The 22,783-nt window shown below is 34.7% G+C and overlaps 1 protein-coding gene across 3 annotated transcripts in view; it reads right to left on the reverse strand.

Annotated features, from left to right (window-relative positions):
- RNF17 (ring finger protein 17) overlaps positions 1–22,783 on the reverse strand; it is a 116,476-nt gene that overhangs the window by 35,718 nt on the left and 57,975 nt on the right. For all 3 annotated transcript variants that reach the window (XM_077868492.1, XM_077868493.1, XM_077868491.1), the window contains exons 19-25: positions 20,979–21,099; positions 12,852–13,079; positions 12,026–12,176; positions 11,753–11,871; positions 3,218–3,308; positions 1,961–2,076; positions 558–829 (exon numbers count right to left, since the gene is read on the reverse strand). In XM_077868492.1, coding sequence (XP_077724618.1) covers positions 558–829; positions 1,961–2,076; positions 3,218–3,308; positions 11,753–11,871; positions 12,026–12,176; positions 12,852–13,079; positions 20,979–21,099 — 1,098 coding nt within the window. The remainder of the gene's footprint in view (positions 1–557; positions 830–1,960; positions 2,077–3,217; positions 3,309–11,752; positions 11,872–12,025; positions 12,177–12,851; positions 13,080–20,978; positions 21,100–22,783) is intronic.

Below are 22,783 nucleotides of genomic sequence, written 5' to 3' on the forward strand. Positions count from 1 at the left end.
GAATTAAAAAATAGTATTCAAGAGATCAACAAACTTCAACAAATTCACAGCCACCTACTCATAAGTGGACTTACTATGGAGTTAAAGTTGCTTAAAGACCCATGAGTGCTAGAGATACTATCAGTTATCAAGTGTTCTGGATGCACCCAGGTTGTAGTAAGGAGACAGGTGACTTAGGAGATCTCAGGAAGGATGTGAGTATTCTCGAAAGGCCCCAAATCTCCACTCATTTACTATAGTATCTTTCCTCATTCTAAATGAATATATTCTGTATCTTTTTTCTTAGAAAGCCTCCAAAGCTGTGCAAGTGCCAGGTCTCACAAACTGGGAACCACCCCCATGCTTATTTTGGCCCAGTGTCTATTCCCAACATTTCCATAAATGATCTAAATGTGAAAAGCACTATGCATGAGTTATTTCACTTAACCTTACAGCAAACCTGTGAAAATGAGGTTAAATCTTGCCCTAGGTATTTCAATCTATATCTTACTAGAGAGAACTGGAGCTGCTAGCTACTACTTTTACTGATTAGTCCTACATAACATAAAAGATATTACCTGACAATTTCGGTACTACAAATATAGTTCCATCATCACCAATGCAGCTGACAATTGCCTCAAATACTTTCATGTTAGGAATAGCTGGTGGTTTATAGCATCCAGTAGTTCTTGGTTTTGGAATTTTCTGCTGAAATTCAGACACCTTGATAACATCAGCAGCTTTTTTGTCAGGGTCAAAGTTAATCTTAGTAACCATTGAATCTTCTTGTTCCAGGGAGATTTCCAGAGACTTCTCAGATGATGACTGGCTGTTACTTAATTTTTTAATTCTGTAACATCCAAAAAATAATATATCTACACATGAGCAAATTTGTTACATAAAATGAGTATAATTTAAGTTATAATAAAAATTATTTTAAATTATTCTATTTTCTTTCAAATGAGATAAGCCTTTGTGAAATAGCTGCATAATTCTTCAACTAAGATTGTTCCTACGTGGTCCTCAGCCTTGAGATAGCTAGTAGTTTTAGTGCTGTAAAAGCAGTAAAAAATATCACAGTGGCAAATGTTAACTGTTTTAACTTGCCTAGCATTTTCACTTCAACATTTATCAAGTAACTGCTTTAACCTAAAGCCAGTGAGCCTAAAAAAAGACACATACAGGGCATCTCTACACAGAGCCTAGCTGTATGCCAATACCTAGGCAGTTAAGCCAGCATACCACCATGCCTCACTAACTACTTCATGTCATATTTTATTTCTGATTTCTCATTCTCCTTCAAGTCCATCAGGACTGGGGTCCTGGTCCAAATAAGGTAAGATATAATAATGCAAGATAAAAAAAGAAATCTGGCCATGTATGGTACAAAGTGGCTACTTGGAACATGTGTTTGCAATTCCAGTATACATTACAACTAGAAGGAAAGAAATAAGAAGAGAAAGCTAGGGCTATAACAACATCCTAAACCTTTGCCCCTTTGACCAGTGGCACCACCTCAAACCATAGACTTAGTATCTGAAAGGTCTTTAAATGTAAATAGTATTCAATTACTTTTCGTCTATCAGTTTCTGTTTCACATAAACACAGTTTGGTATATGTCTACCACATTTCCAACATAAAGCTTAAAGATTTGTCATTAAGCAAATGATGTCAAAGGGCTCAGATCTGGTCACCACTATGTAATTTTCTTTTCCTTTGGTTTAGAGTGTAAATGGTAAAGCAAAAGGGAAAATATAAAAGCAGAAATGTCAGTAGGGGTTTAAATATGCAAGAGCTAATGAGCCTGAATAAAGTAATTAGTAATCCTGAATAAATTTATTTCTGAACTTGTTCCTCAAGGTTAGTTTAGAAATCATTAGGAGCAAACAAGATGAAATTCAGGTTTGAAAGCACAGATATGAAGACATACATAGGCAAATAAGACACTTTCATTACAAACTAATGTTAAAAAAGTCTATACCTCCTTTCTCTCAAAGCCAAACCCTTTTTAATCAAATATTTAGAAACATCAACACGCTCTCCTTTTTCATCTCTGCAGAAAATTTTCACAGGTAATGGCCATGTTGTATTGTTTTCCTGCAGTGATTTAAGAGCAAAGTAAATATGAAACACTAAAAGGAAACCTGTTATAAACATACTTTTTTTTCTTAAAGAATTTTATTTATTTATTAATGAGAGAGAGAGAGAGAGGCAGAGGGAGAAGCAGGCTCCACGCAGGGAGCCTGACGTGGGACTCGATCCTAGGACTCCAGAATCACACTCTGGGCTGAAGGCGGCACTAAACCGCCGAGCCACCTGGGCTGCCCAACAACATACTTCTTATAGGCATTTCTTCCACATTTATCCAAGCCAGAAAAATAAATTTCCAGCCAAGTAAAGTTATTTTGATATCTCACCCTATCAGACAGAAAATAACAGGGGACAGAGTCAAGGCGGACAGACAGATGGTTTGTGAAATGTGTCAGGAAGATCTCACTGTCAAGGTGAAATTTACCAAAAAAGTGGGTGTGTGTAGGGAGAGGCAGACCAAAAACTTTTTTTTTCAGCCAATAGGCTGGGGAAACATCACTTACAAATTTCTCTATTTTCCTAAACTTTTTGTAAATTACAAAACTGAAATGTATTTTCCCAGGTGTGTCTCGTGTGTAGTGTATGTGTGTGTGTGTGTGTGTGTGAAAATAAAGGAAAGAACTGCAAGACCTATATTCAAACGGAATTATGAAAATGGAGAATGTACACATACAAAAAGTAACATGGAAAAAAATTAATTCTAAAAAATTTTCTCATTTAAGAAAATTCTAGTTGTAAATGCAATAAAAGTATCAAATTAGAATAAAAGGGAATATTTTTAAGTGTTCTGAAAAAATATATCCCCTTTTCTCAGACCCATATTCCTACAAACACATTTTATTATATACAATTAATAACCAGAAGCCTAACTCCCCAATTTGTAAAGAGCAAAAGGCTTCCACAGTGCATTATAGCATACATACATTCTGTTTTTTAACATGCAAATTATCAATTCAAGAATGATACTTTAGAAATGTTTTGATTAATTCATACAATCATTATGGGACATCTATTATCAAATAGGTGTTATAACCTGACAAAAAAGGGCTGCCAAAAAGTTTGCTGTTATTATCTCAATAAATTATAGAAAACATGAATGAACTATTCCTTATATATATCTATTATAATTGTTTACCTCACTACACACCTGTAAGATTATAGTTGCTACAGCTCCAGTCAGGTACAATGAAAGACAGTCACAAGCTGTAGCTGTCCACTTGTCACTCCCACCAGTTGGTCTAAAACAACAACAAAAAAATAAACAGCATTGCAAAAGCATAAAAGTGAATATATTCACTACATATATATATATATATAAACAAACTACATACATAGTGAGAAATCAATTTAACTTTGTGTTAACAGGACTTTGTGTTATTTTCGCAATTTTCTTCCCCGTTTTCATAGCCTTTTGTTTATTCCTTTCTTCTACTTCTGGACCATATCATATGCTAACTTATGTATAACTGTTCTGAACTATACTTGAGAACACTTAAAAAGGTACATTTTAAGTATTTTTTACCTATCATGAACATTCACACATGCTGACTAAACTATAAACTCTGAGAGAGCAGGGATAATGTATTATGTATTATGTCTATTATCATATCCCTAATGGCTAGGATAGTGTCTGGCACACAGAAGGCACTTCACAATTATTTAATGGAAATTTAAAAAGAACAGTTTCTTTGCAATGATGATTCCACTGCCCAAACACTTTTGGAAGTTTCTTTCTGGAATTTAAATCTAATATGAATTGCTACCCATGAATAAAAGCCTAATTTATAGGAAATTTACTTTCTATATTCATGGTAAAAATGCTCAGTAAATACTGACAGATCAACGAAAATCAGAATATCCAACTTCATCATCTATTTTAGTTTGAACTGAAACTGAGTGACCTGACCTTCTAACCATCACATTTACCTCCAAAGAATAAGAACTAATATTACTAAAGAGATTACAAGTATCATAATGCAAACTCTGAAGGCTCTCCAGACATGGTTTCTAGATCTGGAGTTCCATTGCAGCTGACCCACTGAGTAACTAATCTGGACAATCTTTTCATGTTAGTTTATATGAGTAAACTAATAAAATCAACTGTGCATTTAGTTTGACCAAGTAAGAGTTAGTGTATATGCTATACTATTTATCAAGAAACCCAGATACTGTTCTTATGAGTTAAGAAGCTCAAATTGTCAATGACTCCTAGAATTAGTTATGGGTTTTTATTACGATGGCATTCAGATAAAAATCAGTGTCAACATTAAGATTTTACTAGATTATATCTTTTGTAAACATCAATTTTTAAACATCTGGAAGTATTTACAACATTTATAAAATTTTTGGTTTGTATTCATAAAACTGTATGTTTTAGTTGCGAAAGATGAAAAAGTTCTGGAAATGGATAGTGGTAAATGTTACAAAACATTCTGAATGTATTTAATACCACTAAAGTGTACACTAAAAATAGCAAATTATATGGTAGGTATATCTTCCTAAAATAAGACAAAGATTTCTCAAAAGGGTGATAAAACATAGTGATTAGAGCTCCGATTCTGAATTCAGACCTTGTTTATAATCCTAGCTCAAAAGTTAATGGATGTATTACTCTGGATAATTACTTAACCTCTTGAAGACTCAATTTCCTTATCAATAAATAATACTTTATCTATAGCTTTAAGATTTATTGTGAGGACTAAAGTAATGCCTGTAAGGGAATTAATACAGGGTTCAGAATTGGTTAAGGTTAGCTATTATTAAATTCTTGAAATAATGGTATTCCATTAGAGTCTAAAAGATATAATCCAAGGTGTGGACAGGAACACATTCTCTACATTATTGGATACAATTAAAGGACCGACTGTTCAATTGTTCTGACTGAACTGTTCAAGGGAGAAATAAAAACTAGGATAAGATTTTTATAGTATGTCAGCCTGAGATTTCCATTCCAGGGCATGAAATTCTTTCAATTTATAGAACAAACTTGTAAATATGGTCTCGCAGTCACTATTGGTAATCACAGACAGTGGGAGAGGCACCTGTAAGATTAGAGAAATGATCTGTGCAAACAGGTGGATTATGGATAAGCTCTTCAAGGACATAAAATAAAAGGTCTCCAGCAATTAGAATGGAAAGGGGTCATGAGAACAAGGTATTTTTGGGGGGAGACCAATTTTAATGCCATGTAAGGAAATACTGGTGACTGAAGCTGCCTGAAAAAGAAACAACTACCATTGAGAGAGATGCTCCACAGCAGTGAATCCAGCAGACCTTGAATGCTCATTTATTAGGGCTGGTATACAAAAAATTACTGTCATGATGCCTCTAATATCTTTGAGTTCCAAGTCTAAGATTCTTTAATTCTTTTATTTTTATTAATGTATAATTAACACACAATGTTATACTAGTTTCAATTGTACAATATATTGATTCAAGAATTCCATACATTACTCAGTGCTCACCAGGGTAAGTTTGTCACCATACATTATAACATTATTGTTATGATATGCTGACAACTTTTCAGCTCATGACTTTATTTTATAATGGGAAGTTTGTATCTCCTAATACTGTCTATAAAATTCTATAATTCTTGTTATGAAGAATTAGATTTCCATGGATTTACCAATGAAAAAAGGTCCCCTAGAAGCAAGAAATTGACACTTCTGTATTTTTCAAACAGAAATCCAAGGATAATATATATCCATATTAAGTCTCATAAGAATGTATTATGAACAATTATACATCAACAAAAGAGACAAATGGATAGAACACATAATTCTCATAAACACAAAATCTTCCAAGACATAATCAGAAAGAGATAATTTGAATAGACAATTGGTAGTAATGAAAGTGAAGCAATAATTAAAACAACAACAACAACAACAAAAAAAAAACAATTCCCAACGAACAGAAGTCCAGGACCAGATGGCCTCACAGGTGAATTCTACCAAACATTTAAGGAAAGGAAAGGAAAATACCCTCAAGCTATTTCTTTTTTTTTCTTTAAAGATTTTTATTTTTATTTATTTATGAGAGACACAGAGACAGAGAGAGGGGCAGAGACACAGGCAGAGGGAGAAGCAGGCTCCATGCAGGGAGACTTTCAAAGACAACATCCAGATGGTGAACAGACATGAAAAGATGGGCAACATCACTAATCATTAGAGAAATGAAAATCAAAATCACAATGAGATATCGCCTCACTCCTGTCAGACTGGCTACAAAAATACAAGCACTTGTGATGAGCACCAGGTGCTGAATCATTATACTGTACACCTGAAAGTAATATTACACTGTATGTTAACTAACTAGGATTTGAACTTAAAAAAAAAAAAGCCTAAAAAACATACAAAAAACCCCACAAGAAATAACGTGTTGGTGAGGATGTGGAGAAAAAGGAAACCTTCCACACTGATGGTAGGAATGCAAACTGATACAGCTAATGTGGACAACAGTACAGAGGTTCCTTAACAAGTTAAAAATAGAATTACCATATGGTACAGTAATTCCACTATTAGTTACCCAAAGAATCCAAAAACACTAATTTAAAAAGATATATGCGCCCCTATGTTTATGGCAGCATTGTTTATAATAGTCAAAATGTGGAAATACCCTAGGGATATACTGACTGATAAATGGATAAAAATGAGGTGTATATGTACAATGGAAAATTACTCAGCCATAAAAAAGAATCTGCAACAACATGGGCAGACCTAGAGGGTATTATGCTCAGTGAAATAAGTCAGACAGTGAAAGACAAATCCCATATGATTCCACTTATATATGGACTCTAAAAAATAAAAATGAATATATACAGACTCATAGATACACAGAGCAAACTGGTGGCTGCCAGAGGTGAGAGATGTGGGGAAATGTATGAAATAGGTGAAGGAGATTAAGAGGAACAATTTTACAGTTATAAAAATAAGTAAGACAGAGGCTGTAACAACTTTGTATGGTAAGAAATGGTAAGTAGACTTATTGTGGTGATTTTATAATGTATATAAATATTGAATCACTATATGGCATACCTGAAATGAATTTAATATTGTACACCAATAACACTTCAATAAGTCCTTTTAAACAAACAGAACCACAGTACCATTAATCTACCTAAAAAAATTCCTTAATATCAATAATTTAAATGGTGTTCACATTTTCAGATGTTTCAAACCATTAATTTGAATTCTTTCCCTTAATGATTTTTTGTTAAAGAAACTGAGTATGGGATGCCTGGGTGTCTCAGCAGTTGAGCATCTGCCTTTGGCTCAGGGTGTGATCCCAGAATCCCTGGATTGAGTCCCACACTGGGGTCCTTATAGGGAGCCTGCTTCTCCTTCTGCATATGTCTCTGCCATTCTCTCTCATGAATAAATAAATAAAATATTACACAAATAAAGAAACTGAGTCATTCATTCTACAGGTTCCATGACTGGGTTTAACTGATAGCATTTCCATGGTGTTTAATATGTTCCTCTGATCCTTGAATTTCCTTTAGATTCATAGATAGGTCTGCAGTATTGATCAGATTCAGGTTTCTATTTTTCTTTTTCAGCAATACTACTCCTATGCTTTGTTTGTGTACCTCTATCAGGAAGCAAATAATGCCCAATTCTCTTTTTGTGGTGTTAGCAGCCATGGACAATCACTGTCTAGACTCATTAGTTTATTAAGGTTGTAAAACGGTAAAATTCTAATGATATAACTCTTCCTTTGTAAGCTGGAATACTTACAAAGAACAACTTCCCCTTATCAACTATTTGATTATTCTGAGATACAGATAATATAGGAAAAGACAAATTTTCATTTTCCTTATGTAGACCAGTTTCAGAATAATGAGGTAGTTCCCTAGAATCCTATGAAGGTGACCAATAGATTTTTTAAATTGCGTTATGAATTTAGGGATTTAAATATACCAAATGCTTTATTACAATTATCCTACTGATGCTAAAGTTGTCCCATATTTGGTCAGTGGAAGTTTATTCAGATTGGCTATGGAGTCTTTTTGTCATAACCTCAGTTTTTTTTTTTTAATTTTATCCATGAGAGATACAGAGAGAGCGCGAGCAAGAGAGGCAGAGACACAGGCAGAGGGAGAAGCAGGCTCCATGCAGGGAGCCCGATGCGGGATTCGATCCCAGGTCTCCAGGATCAGGCGCTGGGGTGAAGGCAGCACTAAACCGCTGAGCCACCCAGGCTGCCCATAACCTCAGTTTTTTATAGTGTTCTTGTTTTTTGCTATGACAAGATATTCTAGGTTCATACTGTACATTTCCTGTCCAAGATCTAGAATCATTTTCCCAAAGAGCTCTAATCTCTTTTATTGGGAAATGGTATTTGGAAACCACAATTTGTTATAAGACTAAAAGACATGTATTTTTTACAATTAAAATACCCATGAACTTCTAGTGATAATTCGGATTCCAAATCAAGAGTACAAGGTAAATTAATCTTACTATCTTTATCATGGATCAACCATACCAGGTCTCAATGTTACACACAAAATTATTATTTTGACTTATCCTGCAATACACACACAGTAGTTTCAGTAACATTACAACAAACTTTGGGATTAATGGAAAAAAAATTTTTTTTGAGGGGCACATATTTTTTTGTCCTTAGGATATATTCTGGTAAGGATGTACATCCAACTTATTATGTTTTTTTGTTTTTTGTTTTTTTTTTTTAACTTATTATGTTTTAAACTTATTTGAAGTAGGGGTGCCTCGGTGGCTCAGTCAATTAAGCATCTGACTCTTGATTTCAGCTGAGGTCATGATCTCAGGGTTGTGAGATCTGGCTGAGTCAAGCTCTGCACTGGGCATGGAGCCTGCTTGAGATTTTCTCTTTCCCTCTGCCCCCCCACTCCCACCCTCCGTCTCATCTCTCTCCCTCCATTTGAAAAAAAAAAAAAAAAGGGTCATTTGAAGAAGTATCTCTGAGAGACTATAATTTCATTTTCCTCACTAGCCTTACTAATTTGTTCATATAAAATATTAACATAGTTTCCATGTTAAAATCAATATTGTTAGCAGCCTCTTCTCCCCAGTATCTTACTGGAAGTACTTACTCCTAGCTAATAACAATAAGGCAAAAGGCAGGCTTATTCCTCTTTTCATACTTTCCTTTCTTGGTACATTTTAAAATTTTTATTTATTTATGATAGGCACACAGTGAGAGAGAGAGAGGCAGAGACATAGGCAGAGGGAGAAGCAGGCTCCATGCACCGGGAGCCCGATGTGGGATTCGATCCCGGGCTTCCAGGATCACGCCCTGGGCCAAAGGCAGGCGCCAAACCGCTGGGCCACCCAGGGATCCCTCTTGGTACATTTTTAAAAATTGTGCCATATCTACCTTCCAAACCATACTGCTTCCTTACAATGATCTTTTTATCTTTGTTCTTTAGGTAAAATAAATGTAACACTCACCACCAGTTCTTACATCAAATCCTCTCACTGTTGATTTACTAAAGCTTGTTCTTTTACAGATTTCTCAGGAGTGGTTCCTACTCTGTCTGTAGTCTTTATACAGAAGGTCAGTGTGAGGGGATATAAAACCCATACCTTGCCATTTTCGAGTATTTTATTTTTATTTAAAGATTTTAATTTATTTATTCATGAAAGATACACACACACACACACACACAGAGGCAGAGACATAGGCAGAGAGAGAAACATGCTGGGAGCCCAACGTGGGACTCAATCCCAGGACTCCAGGATCATGCCCTGGGCTGAAGGTAGGCGCTCAACTGCTGAGACACCTAGGCGTCTCTCTTTGAGTATTTTAAAAATGTTACTTCATTGCCATCTGGCATTAAGTGCTGGTGATGACAGTGTGATCTTCTTTCTCTTATAAATTAATAATTTTATTAGATAATCTGAGTGTCAGCATTGCTGAATTAATTTTCAAGATATGCAATGTGCCCCTTCAATATATAGTTTTAAATCATCTTTTATTTTAGGAACACTTTCTTGAATTGTAGTTTTTAGTATTTGTTTTGTTCTATTTAATTTTCTTGAGATTCCTAGTACACATATGTTGACCTTTTTTTGATTTTAGGGATCTTTTAAATCTTTTAGATTTTTGTTCTTTTTAAATTTTAAAACCATCCTTTTTGCCTTTCCATTTCTCTTAAGGCAATATCTATTGTGTATTTGCTTTTGTGTTTTTTCTAGTTTACTCTATTTCTGATATGATTTTATTTCTATTCTTGAATGTTGTCATTTCTCATTTCAAATATTCCTTTTTCTATAATCAATCTTATTTCTGAGTTTTTATAATTTTATGTTGTTCTTCAGTATCATTTTCTAAATTTTTAGTTCATTTTGAGATTTACAGTTTTATTGTTTTGTTAGCATGCCTTTTTGGTGGGTATCCATTACCTTTAGGGATATATTTGGCTCTTAATTTTTTTTTCTCATAGCAGTTTGTATAGAATTTGACTATAATTCTTTCTTTTGCTCATGCTTTAAGTGTAATAAAATTTCCTATGCTTTTAGAAGGAAGAAGTGAATCACAATTGCTTTCTTAGCTTCATGGCTCTAGAATTCTCTGGTGGTGTTTTCCCAAAATGACAGATAATATGGCCTCATATTCTGAGATCCTGCTCCTCTCTCCTACTTTTGTCTGCATCTTTTCTTTCGTTTGCCCCGTTGTCTGTCTCGCTCAAATTAGGCTCTATTCCCAACAGTTTCTACTCAGTATGAGGTCATGGAAGAGAGAGTATCATTTTACTTCCAAAAGTTTTATGGCTAAGGCTCCAGTACCATGAAACTGTGGCACATTTTAGATTTTAGCATCTAACTATGAAAAGCATCTTGCATTACTCCCTTCTCAGTCTTAGTTGCTGTTCTCAGATTGGCTTGCATGCTCCAGTGCAATATCATTCCCAGTCAGCTTTCATTCCATACAAATGCTGATAACCATAAGGATCCATTAGGGCATGGTTTGCCACACCTGTGTATCTGGAAGCTTAGAGGGAAACCGCCTACTTGTCTACTTCTGTTGTAGAAATTGTGCAGTCTTTAGTTTTGCTATCGAAGTTGCTCTGTGTTTATGGTAGAATTCTACTAGACTCAAAAACTATTTATTTTTTTAAATTTTTATTTATTTATGATAGTCTCTCTCTCTCTCACACACACACACACACACACACACACACACACACACACAGAGGCAGAGACATAGGCAGAGGGAGAAGCAGGCTCCATGCACCGGGAGCCCGACGTGGGATTCGATCCCAGGTCTCCAGGATCGCGCCCTGGGCCAAAGGCAGGCGCTAAACCGCTGTGCCACCCAGGGATCCCTCAAAAACTATTTCATGCCACTTTCCCAGAATCCTAATTCACTTTTTTGGTAATTTATGCATTTTTAGCTTTCCATGCAATGCTACGCTTGTGAAATACATATTATTTCTTTCTGCCTATGTCCTTCAAGTTTTTTTTAATATTTAACACTTTGAATTCTACCTAAATACCAATCACACTGACTTATCTCTATTCTTTAGTACCACTAAAATTTATGTGCTTCTGAACTTTTATCTTTCTCTCTTAAGACCTCAAAATTAACTAGATTTATGACATTTCAGGATGTTAGCAAAATGAAAATTGACAAGAACCCATCCAAAAAGAAAGATTTATAATTATTCAACAGTGAGAAAATTTATTCAGCAAGTAACTACCTTATATCAACAAGAGCGCATTCCAAAGATAATCTTCCTATTGTCCTTAAGTTTTCTTGAAGTTCTCGTAAACATGTAATATTCACGACTAGTTCAACACCCACGTCATACAGTAAGACCTATGAAAGCAAGAACTTTGAGTCTGTGGAAAAACAATATTCAAAATATATTTTGCAAACTGAATAGCATAATCAAAATTCAATTTAAAAAATTTAGGATAAAAACACTGAATGCATTCACCTTCATGATTACTATTTTTAACTCTTCATTTACCTCTACCAATGTGTCTGTAACCATTCTGATGATCTGGCCTCTTCGCCACTGATTTTTATCTGGGATCTTAACAGCACAGTGCATATCATTTTCCCATTTAATAGGTTCCCATTTTGAGTTTTCATATGCAGCTACCATCTTCTCTTCTAAACTATATAAAGAAAAAAAATTAAGTTTCAAATTTTTTCTTATATAATTCTCTGACCAAGTTATTTTCTACTGTCCCTCCTTACCCATTCTACTCCAGCCAAACTGGGTACCCTGTTCTTGCTTGAATACCCAAGTATATTTCCACCGCAAGGTCTTTAACTAGCTCTTCCCTCTATGTGAGATGATCTTCCTCCAGATATCCTCATGGCTTATTCCCTCCCTTCCATCAGGATTTATTTCAAATGTCACTGTCTTCTTGAGGTCTTCCCTGATTATCCAAATTGACTTCCTCCTCAACTGCTTGTTCTCTATTGTCTTTATCATCTACAGTATATATGTAATATATATTTTTTATTTGTCCATTGTCCTTCCCTCTACTAGAACTTAAGCTTCATGATAGCAAAGACTTGAAATGTTTTTACCACTATATCCCCAAGACCTAGAGTACTGGTTGTCAAATAATAGGTGCTCAATAAGTATTTGTCGAATGACTAATTCCAATACAGTGAAAAAATAACCAGTAAAGATACTATGTATACTTTTAACTAGTTTTTAAATGACTGTTTAGCTGAAATAATTTTACTTTTAAAATTCTACATTATAATTTTTAGATCTTTGAAACAAAATATAGAAAAGAGCCCATGGGTAATACACATAGTTTCCTTATATGTTATACCTATTAAGTAAGTTTTCTGTTAATAACCACTGAACATAAATCTTCTCGGGAGATATCACATTACAGATATGTACAGGCAGTTCCTTATTATAAAGTGATTGGAGATTCTCATTGGGTAGAGATTTTACAGACACAGGATTTAAGCTGTTTACTTCATTTGAAATAATTTCTTCTGGAGAAGGATCCCATACTTCAATATGCTTTCTGGAATTATCCTTGACGGTATATCTAAAAAAATAAAAAACAAACCCATTAGCAAAACAGAGTAGTTTGCAAATATTTGTATTTACTTAGATCTAGAGATGAACAAATTTTAGCTACGATTCAGTTTCCCAGTTTTGATATTAATAGTTTTAGTTTCTTTCTTTAAAAAAGGGTTAAACAAACAAAATTTTAAAAAGGGTTAAACACTACCAAAGTACACACACACACACACACACACAACCTAAAAACCAAACTTCTATTTTCAAAACAGTTTAAAAATGCAAAGTTTGCTGATGAACTCATGTATAGACTTTTACTCCCAGTTGTACTACAGAATTCAGTTTAGGTAAAATCTCCAGTGGTAAACCCTCTAGAAATCCCGCAATAGTGTAACTACCCTTAGCAGAGTCCCTATCACACTGAAATGGTAAGCTTGACCATCTCACCTTCCTACTACATACTCAGCTCCTTGAGGGCACAAACCACCCTTATTCATCACTAGGTATAGCATTTGCTACAATGTAACAAGCATATAAACATCTGTTTATACAACCAAATAACAGAAAGAGAAAACTCGCTAATGGGCTTTTAAAAACTTCACTGAGGTATATTTTCCACGCAAAAAAAAAGTTCACCCATTTAAATTGTATGGTTCAACGATTTTTAGTTAACTTTATCAAATGGTGTAACCATCATTATATGTAGTTTTACAAGATTCTCACCTCTCCAGAAAGATCCTTCATTTCCATTTACAGTGAAATCTCTAACCCCTAGGCCAAGGCATCACCTAATAAACTTTTTATGTGTATAAACTTGTCTTTTCTGGGCATACCATATAGATGGAATCATACAATATACAATCTCTTGTATCTGACTTCTTTTACTTAGCTTAAAATTTGAAGTTTATCTATGATGTAGATGCGTCGGTAGTTTATTCCTTTTAATGGCCAAATAGTATTCCATTATATGAATATATAGTATTTTGTCTATTCACCACTCCATGGATATTTACATAATTTCCAGTATTTGGCTATTCGGAATGATGCTGCTATGAACATTTGCTTATACATTTGTATATAAACATATGTTGTCATTTCTCCTGGATAGGTACCGAGGAGTGGAATTGGTGGGTTGTGTGGTAATTTTATGTATAGCTTTTGGAGAAACTTGTAAACCATTTTCCAAAGAAGCTATACATCCCTATATATACCTTTTACATCCCTGACAGTTCTGAGGGTTACTACACATCTTCACCAACATCTATAATTGTCTTATAAGTAATAGCTACTCTAGTGGGGGAGAAAGGATATCTTATGGTGGTTTTAATTTGCATTTCCCTAATGATTAAAATTGTTATACATCTTTTCATGTACTTAATAGCCAATTACATACCGTCTTTGGTAAATATCTGCTTATATTTTGTGCCCATTTATTAGAGGGTTGAATTATTTGTCTTCTAAAGTTGTAGGAGGTTCTTAAGTCCTTTATGGGCCATGTTTGGCAAATATTTTCTCTCACTTTGTCACTGTCTTTCCCTTAATACTGTCTTTCAAAGTACACTAGTTTTGAATTTTGATGAATTGTGCTTCTGGTGTCATAACTAAGAAATCTTTACCCAATTTACATTCCTAAAGATTTCCTCCTAGAAGTTTTGTTTTAGCTGTTAAGAGTATAATTCATTTTGAGTGAACTTTGTGCATGGTGTGAGATAAGGGCTATGTTCATCTGTTTTTGCTGCTGGATATCCAATTGCCATAGCATCATTTGTTGAAAACACTTATCTTTTTTCTAATGAATTGCCTTTGTGCCTTTGTTTAAAAAGTCAATTAATTATAAATTAAGGACTTATTTCCCAACAGTCAATTCTATTCATTCATCTATAGATGTCTATGTTGGTATCACACTGTCTTGGTAGTCGTAGCTTTCTTTATATTAAATTCTGAAACTGGCAAGTGGAAGTCCTTCAACTTTTTTTCAAAATTGTTTATTTTATGCATTTTGCATTTACATACAAAATTTGAAATCTTGTCAATTTCTAAAAAAGGTCTGCTGGAATTTTCACATAGCTTGAGTTGAACTTTTTTTTTTTTTTTAAAGATTTTATTTATTTATTCATGAGAGACGCACAGAGAGGCAGAGACATAGGCAGAGAAGCAGGGTCCATGCAGGAAGCCCAATGCAGGACTCGATCCCTAGACCCATGATCATGCCCTGTGTCAAAGGCAGACAGACGCTCAACTGCTGAGCCACCCAGGTGTCCCTAGTTTGAACGGAATCTATAGCTAATAGACTTAAAAACATTTTAAAAAGTGAGATGAAATTCACATAAAAGTATTTTGAAGTGAGCAATCTAGTAGCATTTAGTACATTCACAATGTTGCACAACCATTACACCTCTAGTTCCAAAACATTTCTATCACTCCAAAACAAAATCTCCCTAAAGCAGTTGCTACCCATAATCCTCTCCCCTCAACTCCTGTTGACCACCACTCTATATTCTGTCTCCATGGATTTAACTATTTTGGATATTTCATATAAAGGGAATCATACAGTATGACCTTTTGTATTTGGCTTATTTCACTTAGCATAAAATTTTCCAGGTGTATCAATATTATAACATATCAAAATTTAATTAATTAAAATTTCATTCATTCATTCATTTAGGGGCGAGGGGCAAAAGGACAAGGAGAGAAAGAATCTTACACAGGTTCCACACTCAGTATGGAGTCCAATGCAGGGCTCAATCGCACAATCCTGAGATCATGAGCTGAGTCAAAATCAAGAATAGGATGCTTAACTTACTGAGCTACCCCAAAATTTAATTCCTTTTTATTTTTATTTTTTTTAAGATTTTATTTATTCATGAGATATATATATATAGAGAGAGAGAGAGGCAGAGACACAAGCAGAGGGAGAAGCAGGCTCCATGCAGGGAGCCCGATGTGGGACTTGATCCCGGGTCTCAGGATCACACCCTGGGCTGCAGGCGGAGCTAAACCGCTGCCCTAATTCCTTTTTAAAGGCTGGATAATATTCCATTGTATGGCTATCTACCACAATTTGTTTATCTAACTGCTGATAGACATACAGGGTGGTTCCACCTTCTGGCTACTATGAATATATATGTACATGTGTTTGTTTGAATACCTGTTTTCAATTCTTTTGGGTATATATATCCAGGAATGGAATTTCTAGGTAATGTGGTAATTCTATATTTAAGTTTTTGAGGAATCTTCAAAGTTGTTTTCCACACTTGCTTCACCATTTATATTCCCAATAATGTGCAAGGGTCAAATTTCTCTATATTCTCACCAATACATGTTATTTTTTTCTTTTTTTTTAACAGTCATTTTGGTGTGTGTATACACTGGTACATTAATAGGCTTTTAAAAGATAAATATTAATTTTTGAGAATGTATTATATATAAGGTCTAAAATTTAAAAATTTGAATTTTATGATTCTTTCCAGAGAAACAATACATATACATGTATTTAATACTTTTTTGGTTACAAAAACTAAACATCCATAATTGATTATATGCTCAAATCTGGTGGCTTATTAAATTAATGTGCACTGGAAAAAAAAAACTTAGTTAAAACTGTATGACTTTGATTTTTTAAAAAAACAGTTTGGATAAATGAGAGGTAAAATATTTCATGATTTTAATTAAAACAAACTGTAGGAATGGGAAGCTTCTCAAGTCAGTGAATGTCATTACTACTATCTTTTAGTCAATTTAGTAACTAAATGTATAATTTGTAACTAGAAAATTCTCAATATTTGAATACATGTAAGGAGAATGAATATATATGGAGAGGTGCAAAAGGCACGGAAATTTTATTTTAAAAGCTAGAGAGCTCCTTATGTATTTTATAGAATGCTACTCCTCCAGGAAAGTTGCTACACTGTCACAAAGAACTCTTCTTTCCAAAATTTATTTTGCTTACTGTGGAAGAGAGTTTTGTTTTAGCTTTAGTGCTCCCCTATAACAATGGCATAACAAAGTGAGGTGATGGGGGCTTGCTGTTTTCCTCTGATCCTATGATGTTTTCTTGGATTATTCATCTAATAAATGCCTTATTCCCTAAAGCTGCTTAAAACAAAGGGGAAAAATTTAAAGTTTAAAAATAGCTTTATTCCACGACTCATAAAAGAATGAGCTGAGAAGTTGAATTTCACTGAAATTAAAAATATCTACTCTTTGAAAGACACTATCAAGAGGATGAAAAGAAAACCACATACTTGGAGAAAATATCTGCAAAAGATATACATCATAAAGTACTATTATCCAAAATATACAAAGAACACTTAAAATTCAATAAGAAAGTTACTCACTTAAAAAATGGCTCCAAAACATTGAGAGGAACCTCACCAAAGAAGATATAAAGATAGCAAATAAGCGTGTAAAAAGATGCTCCACATCATATGTCATCATGGAAACACAAATTAAAACAAAAATGAAATACTATCACTACACATATAATCGAATAACCAAAATCTAAAATGCTGTGCTGGTGAGGATTTGAGGCAACAGGAATACTCACTCATTGCTTGTGTGAATGCAAAATGGTACAACTGCTTTGGAAGACAGTTTGGCAGTTTCTTACACAACTAGATACATTGTACCACACAACCCAGCAATCACATTCCTTGGTATTGATGGAAAGATTCTGTCTACATAAAAACCTGCACATGGATGTTTATAGCAGCTGTATTCAAAATTACCAAAATCTGTTAGCAACCAAGATGTCCTTTAGTAGGTGAATGGATAAACAAACTGTGGTACATCCAGACAATGGATTATTATGCAGTGCTAGAAAGAAATGAGTTATCAAAACCATGAAAAGATAGGGGGAAATTTGAATGCCTACTACTAAGTGAAATAATAAGCCAATCTGAGGCTATATACTATATGACTCCAATTATATGATGTTCTGGAAAAGGCAAAATGATAGAGGCAGAAAAAAAAATCAGTGGCTCTCAGGAATTAGAGGGGAATTAGAGGGGAGGGAAGGATGAAAAGACAAAACACAAGGGATTTTTAGGACAGTGAAAATACTCTGATGTTATAATGGGGGATCATGTCATCATACATTTAGTCAAAGTCCACAGAATGTACAGTGAGTAAATTACAGATTTTGGATTATGATATGTGAATGTAGTTTCAGTGATATTAATAAATGTACCATTTTGGGGCTGTGGGGAGATTGTGCCCATTGGGGGAGCCAGGAGGTGAGAAATCCCTGTGCTTTCTGCTCAGTGTTGAGAACCTAAAACTGTTCCAAAAAATAAAGTTTATTTAACAAAATAAAAAGGATGACAGACTTACATATGAAATCTAAAACTATAAAACTTTGGAAGAATACATACGAGAAAATCTTTATGACCTTGAGTTGGGTAAAGAGATCTTACAGTGCGAAGTGCCTGAATTATGAAAAGAAAAATTGCCAAAGTTGACTTCAAAGCCAGAAACTTCTCTTTGAAAGACACTGTTAAGAAGCCACAGATTGGAAAAAAATATTTGCAAAGCAAAAAGATCTGATGAAGAATTTGTATCTGGAATATGTATTAAAGAACTTTCACATTTCAAGAATAAGCAACATGATTTTACAAAAACATAAAACATTTGAAAAGAAACCTCATCAAAGAAGAGACATCGATGGCAAATAAGCATATGAAAAGATCCTTAGTGTCATTAAAATCAAACCACTATGAAAAACCACTATATTTCTTTTAGAAGGGCCGATGTAAACACAAAATGATTAAATCAAGTGCTGGCAAGGCTACAGAACAAACAGAACTCTCAAAATTGCTAGTGGAAACCCAAAATGATACAGCCAATTTAGAAAACATGTGGCAGTTTCTTATAAAGTTAAAAAAAACATGTCTTTTCTTAAAAAATTTTTTTTCTGGGCAGCCCAGGTGGCTTAGCGGTTTAGCGCCGCCTTCAGCCCAGGGCGTGATCCTGGAGATCTGGGATCGAGTCCCATGTCAGGCTCCCTGCATGAAGCCTGCTTCTCCCTCTATCTGTTTCTGCCTCTCTGTCTCTCACGAATAAATAAATAAAATCTTTTAAAAAAACAATAAAATAATAATGTAATTTAAAAAATCTTTTTCTTTTAGGTATACATATCAAAATATTAAATGGATAAAGTTATATGGTGTCAGATTTGTGCCAAAATTATGAAGGCGATAATGTAGGTGGGGCATTAGATTAAATATAGAAAAAATAACCCACTTACAAGCAGCAATCGCTCCTAGGTGTATATATATATACTCAAGAGAAAATACATACATATGTCTACATACAAGGACTTGTATGCAGGTCCTTTACAACACCTTTATTCATTAAATCTCTCCAACTGGAAATAGCTCAAATTAGGGATGTGTAAGATTTCACCAGTGTCTAACATTGGGAATGTACAACATTTCACCAGTAGGGAATGTATAATATTGTGGTATACCCAGACAACAGGACAGTAGTGAGCAATAAAAACTACTGATGTGTGCAACATGGATGCATCTCAAAAGCATTAAGCTAAATGAAACATGCCATACACAAAAGGCAAAATACACTACGACTCTATAAGAAGTGGTGGAAAAGTAAAAATTATAGAAATACAAATTATATCAGTAATTGCCAAGATCTGGGTGTGGAGGAAGAGAAATAACTACAAAGATGCCCAAGGAGCTTTTTGTGGTGATAGAAATATTCTGTATTTGACTGTGATAATGGTTAAATGACTGTATATGTAAAAAGGTGAATTGTATTGTATTCACCTCAATAACCCTGACTTTTAAAAAAAGAACTCCCCCCCCAACACACACACACACTCTCTATATACATACGTATATATATATTTTTTTGTTTTGTTTTTTTGTAAAGAGAGGGAGAAAGAGAAGGCAGGGTGGGGCAGAGGGAGAGAGATACAGAGAGCAAAGGGAGAGAGAGAGAAAATTTTCAGCAGGCTCCATACCTAGCATGGAGCATGAAGTCTGATGTGGGGTTCAATCTCACAACTGAGATCATGACCTGAGCTGAAATCAGGAGTCAGACACTTCACCAAGGAGCACCCAGGCGTCCCTCAGTCCAATATATTTAAATGTTTCCTCTCATCTCTTTCTCTTCCCTTACTTAGTGCCTACATTGGGAAAACGACAGGCCCTCTCTAGCTTACAGCTCCTCCAGTGTTAGGGCAGGGAGGGACAGCAGGACCACATGCTCAGCATGTACCTACAGGTTTCTGCTTCTCTGGCTTACCCTGACAGACCTTATGTGTGAGTGCTATCAAATATTTGCTTTCTTGAGAGGGGTATGTGGGAATTCATCAGAAGGTCCTTCCAGGGACACCCTTACTGCACAAGTCTGTATTGTGAAAGCATTGTTTTGTCTTAACTCCAAACCCTCCCACCCCTCCTCACCACCACTCTGCTGTTTTGCTTCAGGGTTGCTTCAACCACTAGTCTGTCTTGAGTACTAGGTACAATGACTCAACTCTTGTTTTTATTCAAAGTATCCACTTGAACCCAGGAAAAAATTTACATTTCTCCAAATGGGAATGTGGGCTAATTCTACCACTAACTACCCTATTGTGCCATTTCTCCACCTAATTCCCTTCTCAAAAAAGCACAAAGGGCTGCCAAAGCAGATGTTCCACCTAGAAATAAGATGCCATTCCTCTTTTCTTAGAAGTACCTTCAATCCCTAGGAGCAAATCTTGGTTTTGGGGGTCCCTTAAGGAGGGAGGGAAAAGGCATTCTACTTTCCATTAGATTAATGACTACAATTATTTTTCCTAACCCAAGAGCAGGGGAATACTCCCAAAGCTAAGCAGATATCCTAAAGGGAATGCTATACCAGTTTCCCTTCTTGCAAATAAACTGTTATATATGGACTAACAAAGGTTTACAGGCTTACTTACCCTACTTCATAAGATGCTAGGCCCTCTTTGACAAGCTGGTCATTTACACTAGTAGGAGTCATTCCTGGAGCACCAAGAGAATCAAAAAGCTCAACTAAGAGCACATTATCTTCCAGAATTTCTGTAAAATATTAAGAGGAGTTTGGAGAAAAATAAATACGACATAAAACATACTAAATGAGGCAATTAAAAAAAACTAGAAACAATTTCATTTTGCAGATGTGTAGTTTTAGGGATAAGAGTAGCATTTTGCAAACATAAAACAAGTGTCCATGTTATCTGTAGCATATGCAAATTGACAAAATTTTCATTTTAGATGATTGTGTACTGTTCTATAACAAGTCAAAAAACAATTTAAAGATTTTAAATTCAGAAACATATAAATTGACATATATTCATTGGAGAGGTGTTCTGATGCATTTTTAAACTATTTTATTCAATTCAACCAAGTTCCAGAGGACATAAGAATGAAATTTAGGTCAATGATTATCTGCAAACGTTTACAGCTTTTGCAAACCTTTACAGCTTTTGTAAGAATGGCATAAGGTTTAAAACAACACAAACTCAATATAGATTCCTCAACTACAGATTGGAACCTGGATTTTTTCCCCCATCCCTGTATTTTTAGGACAAACCATTTAACTTTTAATTTCTTTTAGGAAATATGTTGGTTACTTCAATAGACTATTTAGATCTATTTCTTAAACCAAACTGACAGTCTACCTATGGGTAAAGTTTATATCTCATATGTCTGTTTACTTACTTATGGTACATAGCACAGAGAACTTGCCTAATATGTATGTGAATAAACAACTAAGGAATTTCTTTAGGAAACACATACTTCATTGTAGTTTATGCTTACACCACCTTCTATACAATAGCAGCTGGTAGCTGCAGGTAAAAGATAAATTGTTACCAGTACCCTGTATTTATTATCTAGTCATAAAAATACATTTTAGTAAACTTCTGTCAAGATCCTAAAAATAATTCCTACTTTTCAATGGGCCAGACATATCTAAAAATAAAAAGCTAAGCAATGCTGAGTCTCAATAAATTTTCATCTCCTTACTTTTCCATCTCTTGTGTTCCCTTTAGTTGACTTCATATTTCCCATACATGAGGTCCTTTATTTATTCCAACAGGGCCAACTTTCCATGTTCTGTACCTATACCACCTTCCCTGCTCTGCTAATTAAAATTTAAATATCCCTTGCTTTATAAGGTAACAATGCATATTAATGGAAGACTCCCCTTCTCATCTATGGTAGTTCATTTTACTATTAATGTCTTAAACTCTCAATCTCATCATTGTGCAGATTAATGGGGTGAGATCTTTTAGATTTAAGGAGTGCCAGGAGGCCCTGCTCAAATGAATGATCTAGCCTAATAACTATGTTGTGACTGGTGTTGGATGTTATATGTATAACAAGTAATTAAGTGAATAAGAAAAAGAAGGAGTCAAGAAAGAAAGTCAGGTCTTGATGGGTAGTCCACAAGAGGGAGGACTATTCTATATTAAATATCTGGCTTCTCTGATGTGAGCAGTAAATTAAGGGCTTCTTAGTCCTTACTGCTCACATCAGGAAAGCCAGGTACAAAAACGTTATTGACTGAGGATGCAATATCTATAACCACGTTCCTCCCTAAAGAAACTATTTCTTCAGAACAATTTCTCATATCAACAATGTGGATAAATTATCACTGATATGCCATCAGTTCCAGATTATTATTTTTTTAAAGATTTTATTTATTTATTCATAGAGACACACAGAGAGAGAGAGAGAGGCAGAGGGAGAAGCAGGCTCC

This window comes from Canis aureus, chromosome 24 (assembly GCF_053574225.1).
Source record: "Canis aureus isolate CA01 chromosome 24, VMU_Caureus_v.1.0, whole genome shotgun sequence".
NCBI lineage: Eukaryota > Metazoa > Chordata > Mammalia > Carnivora > Canidae > Canis > Canis aureus.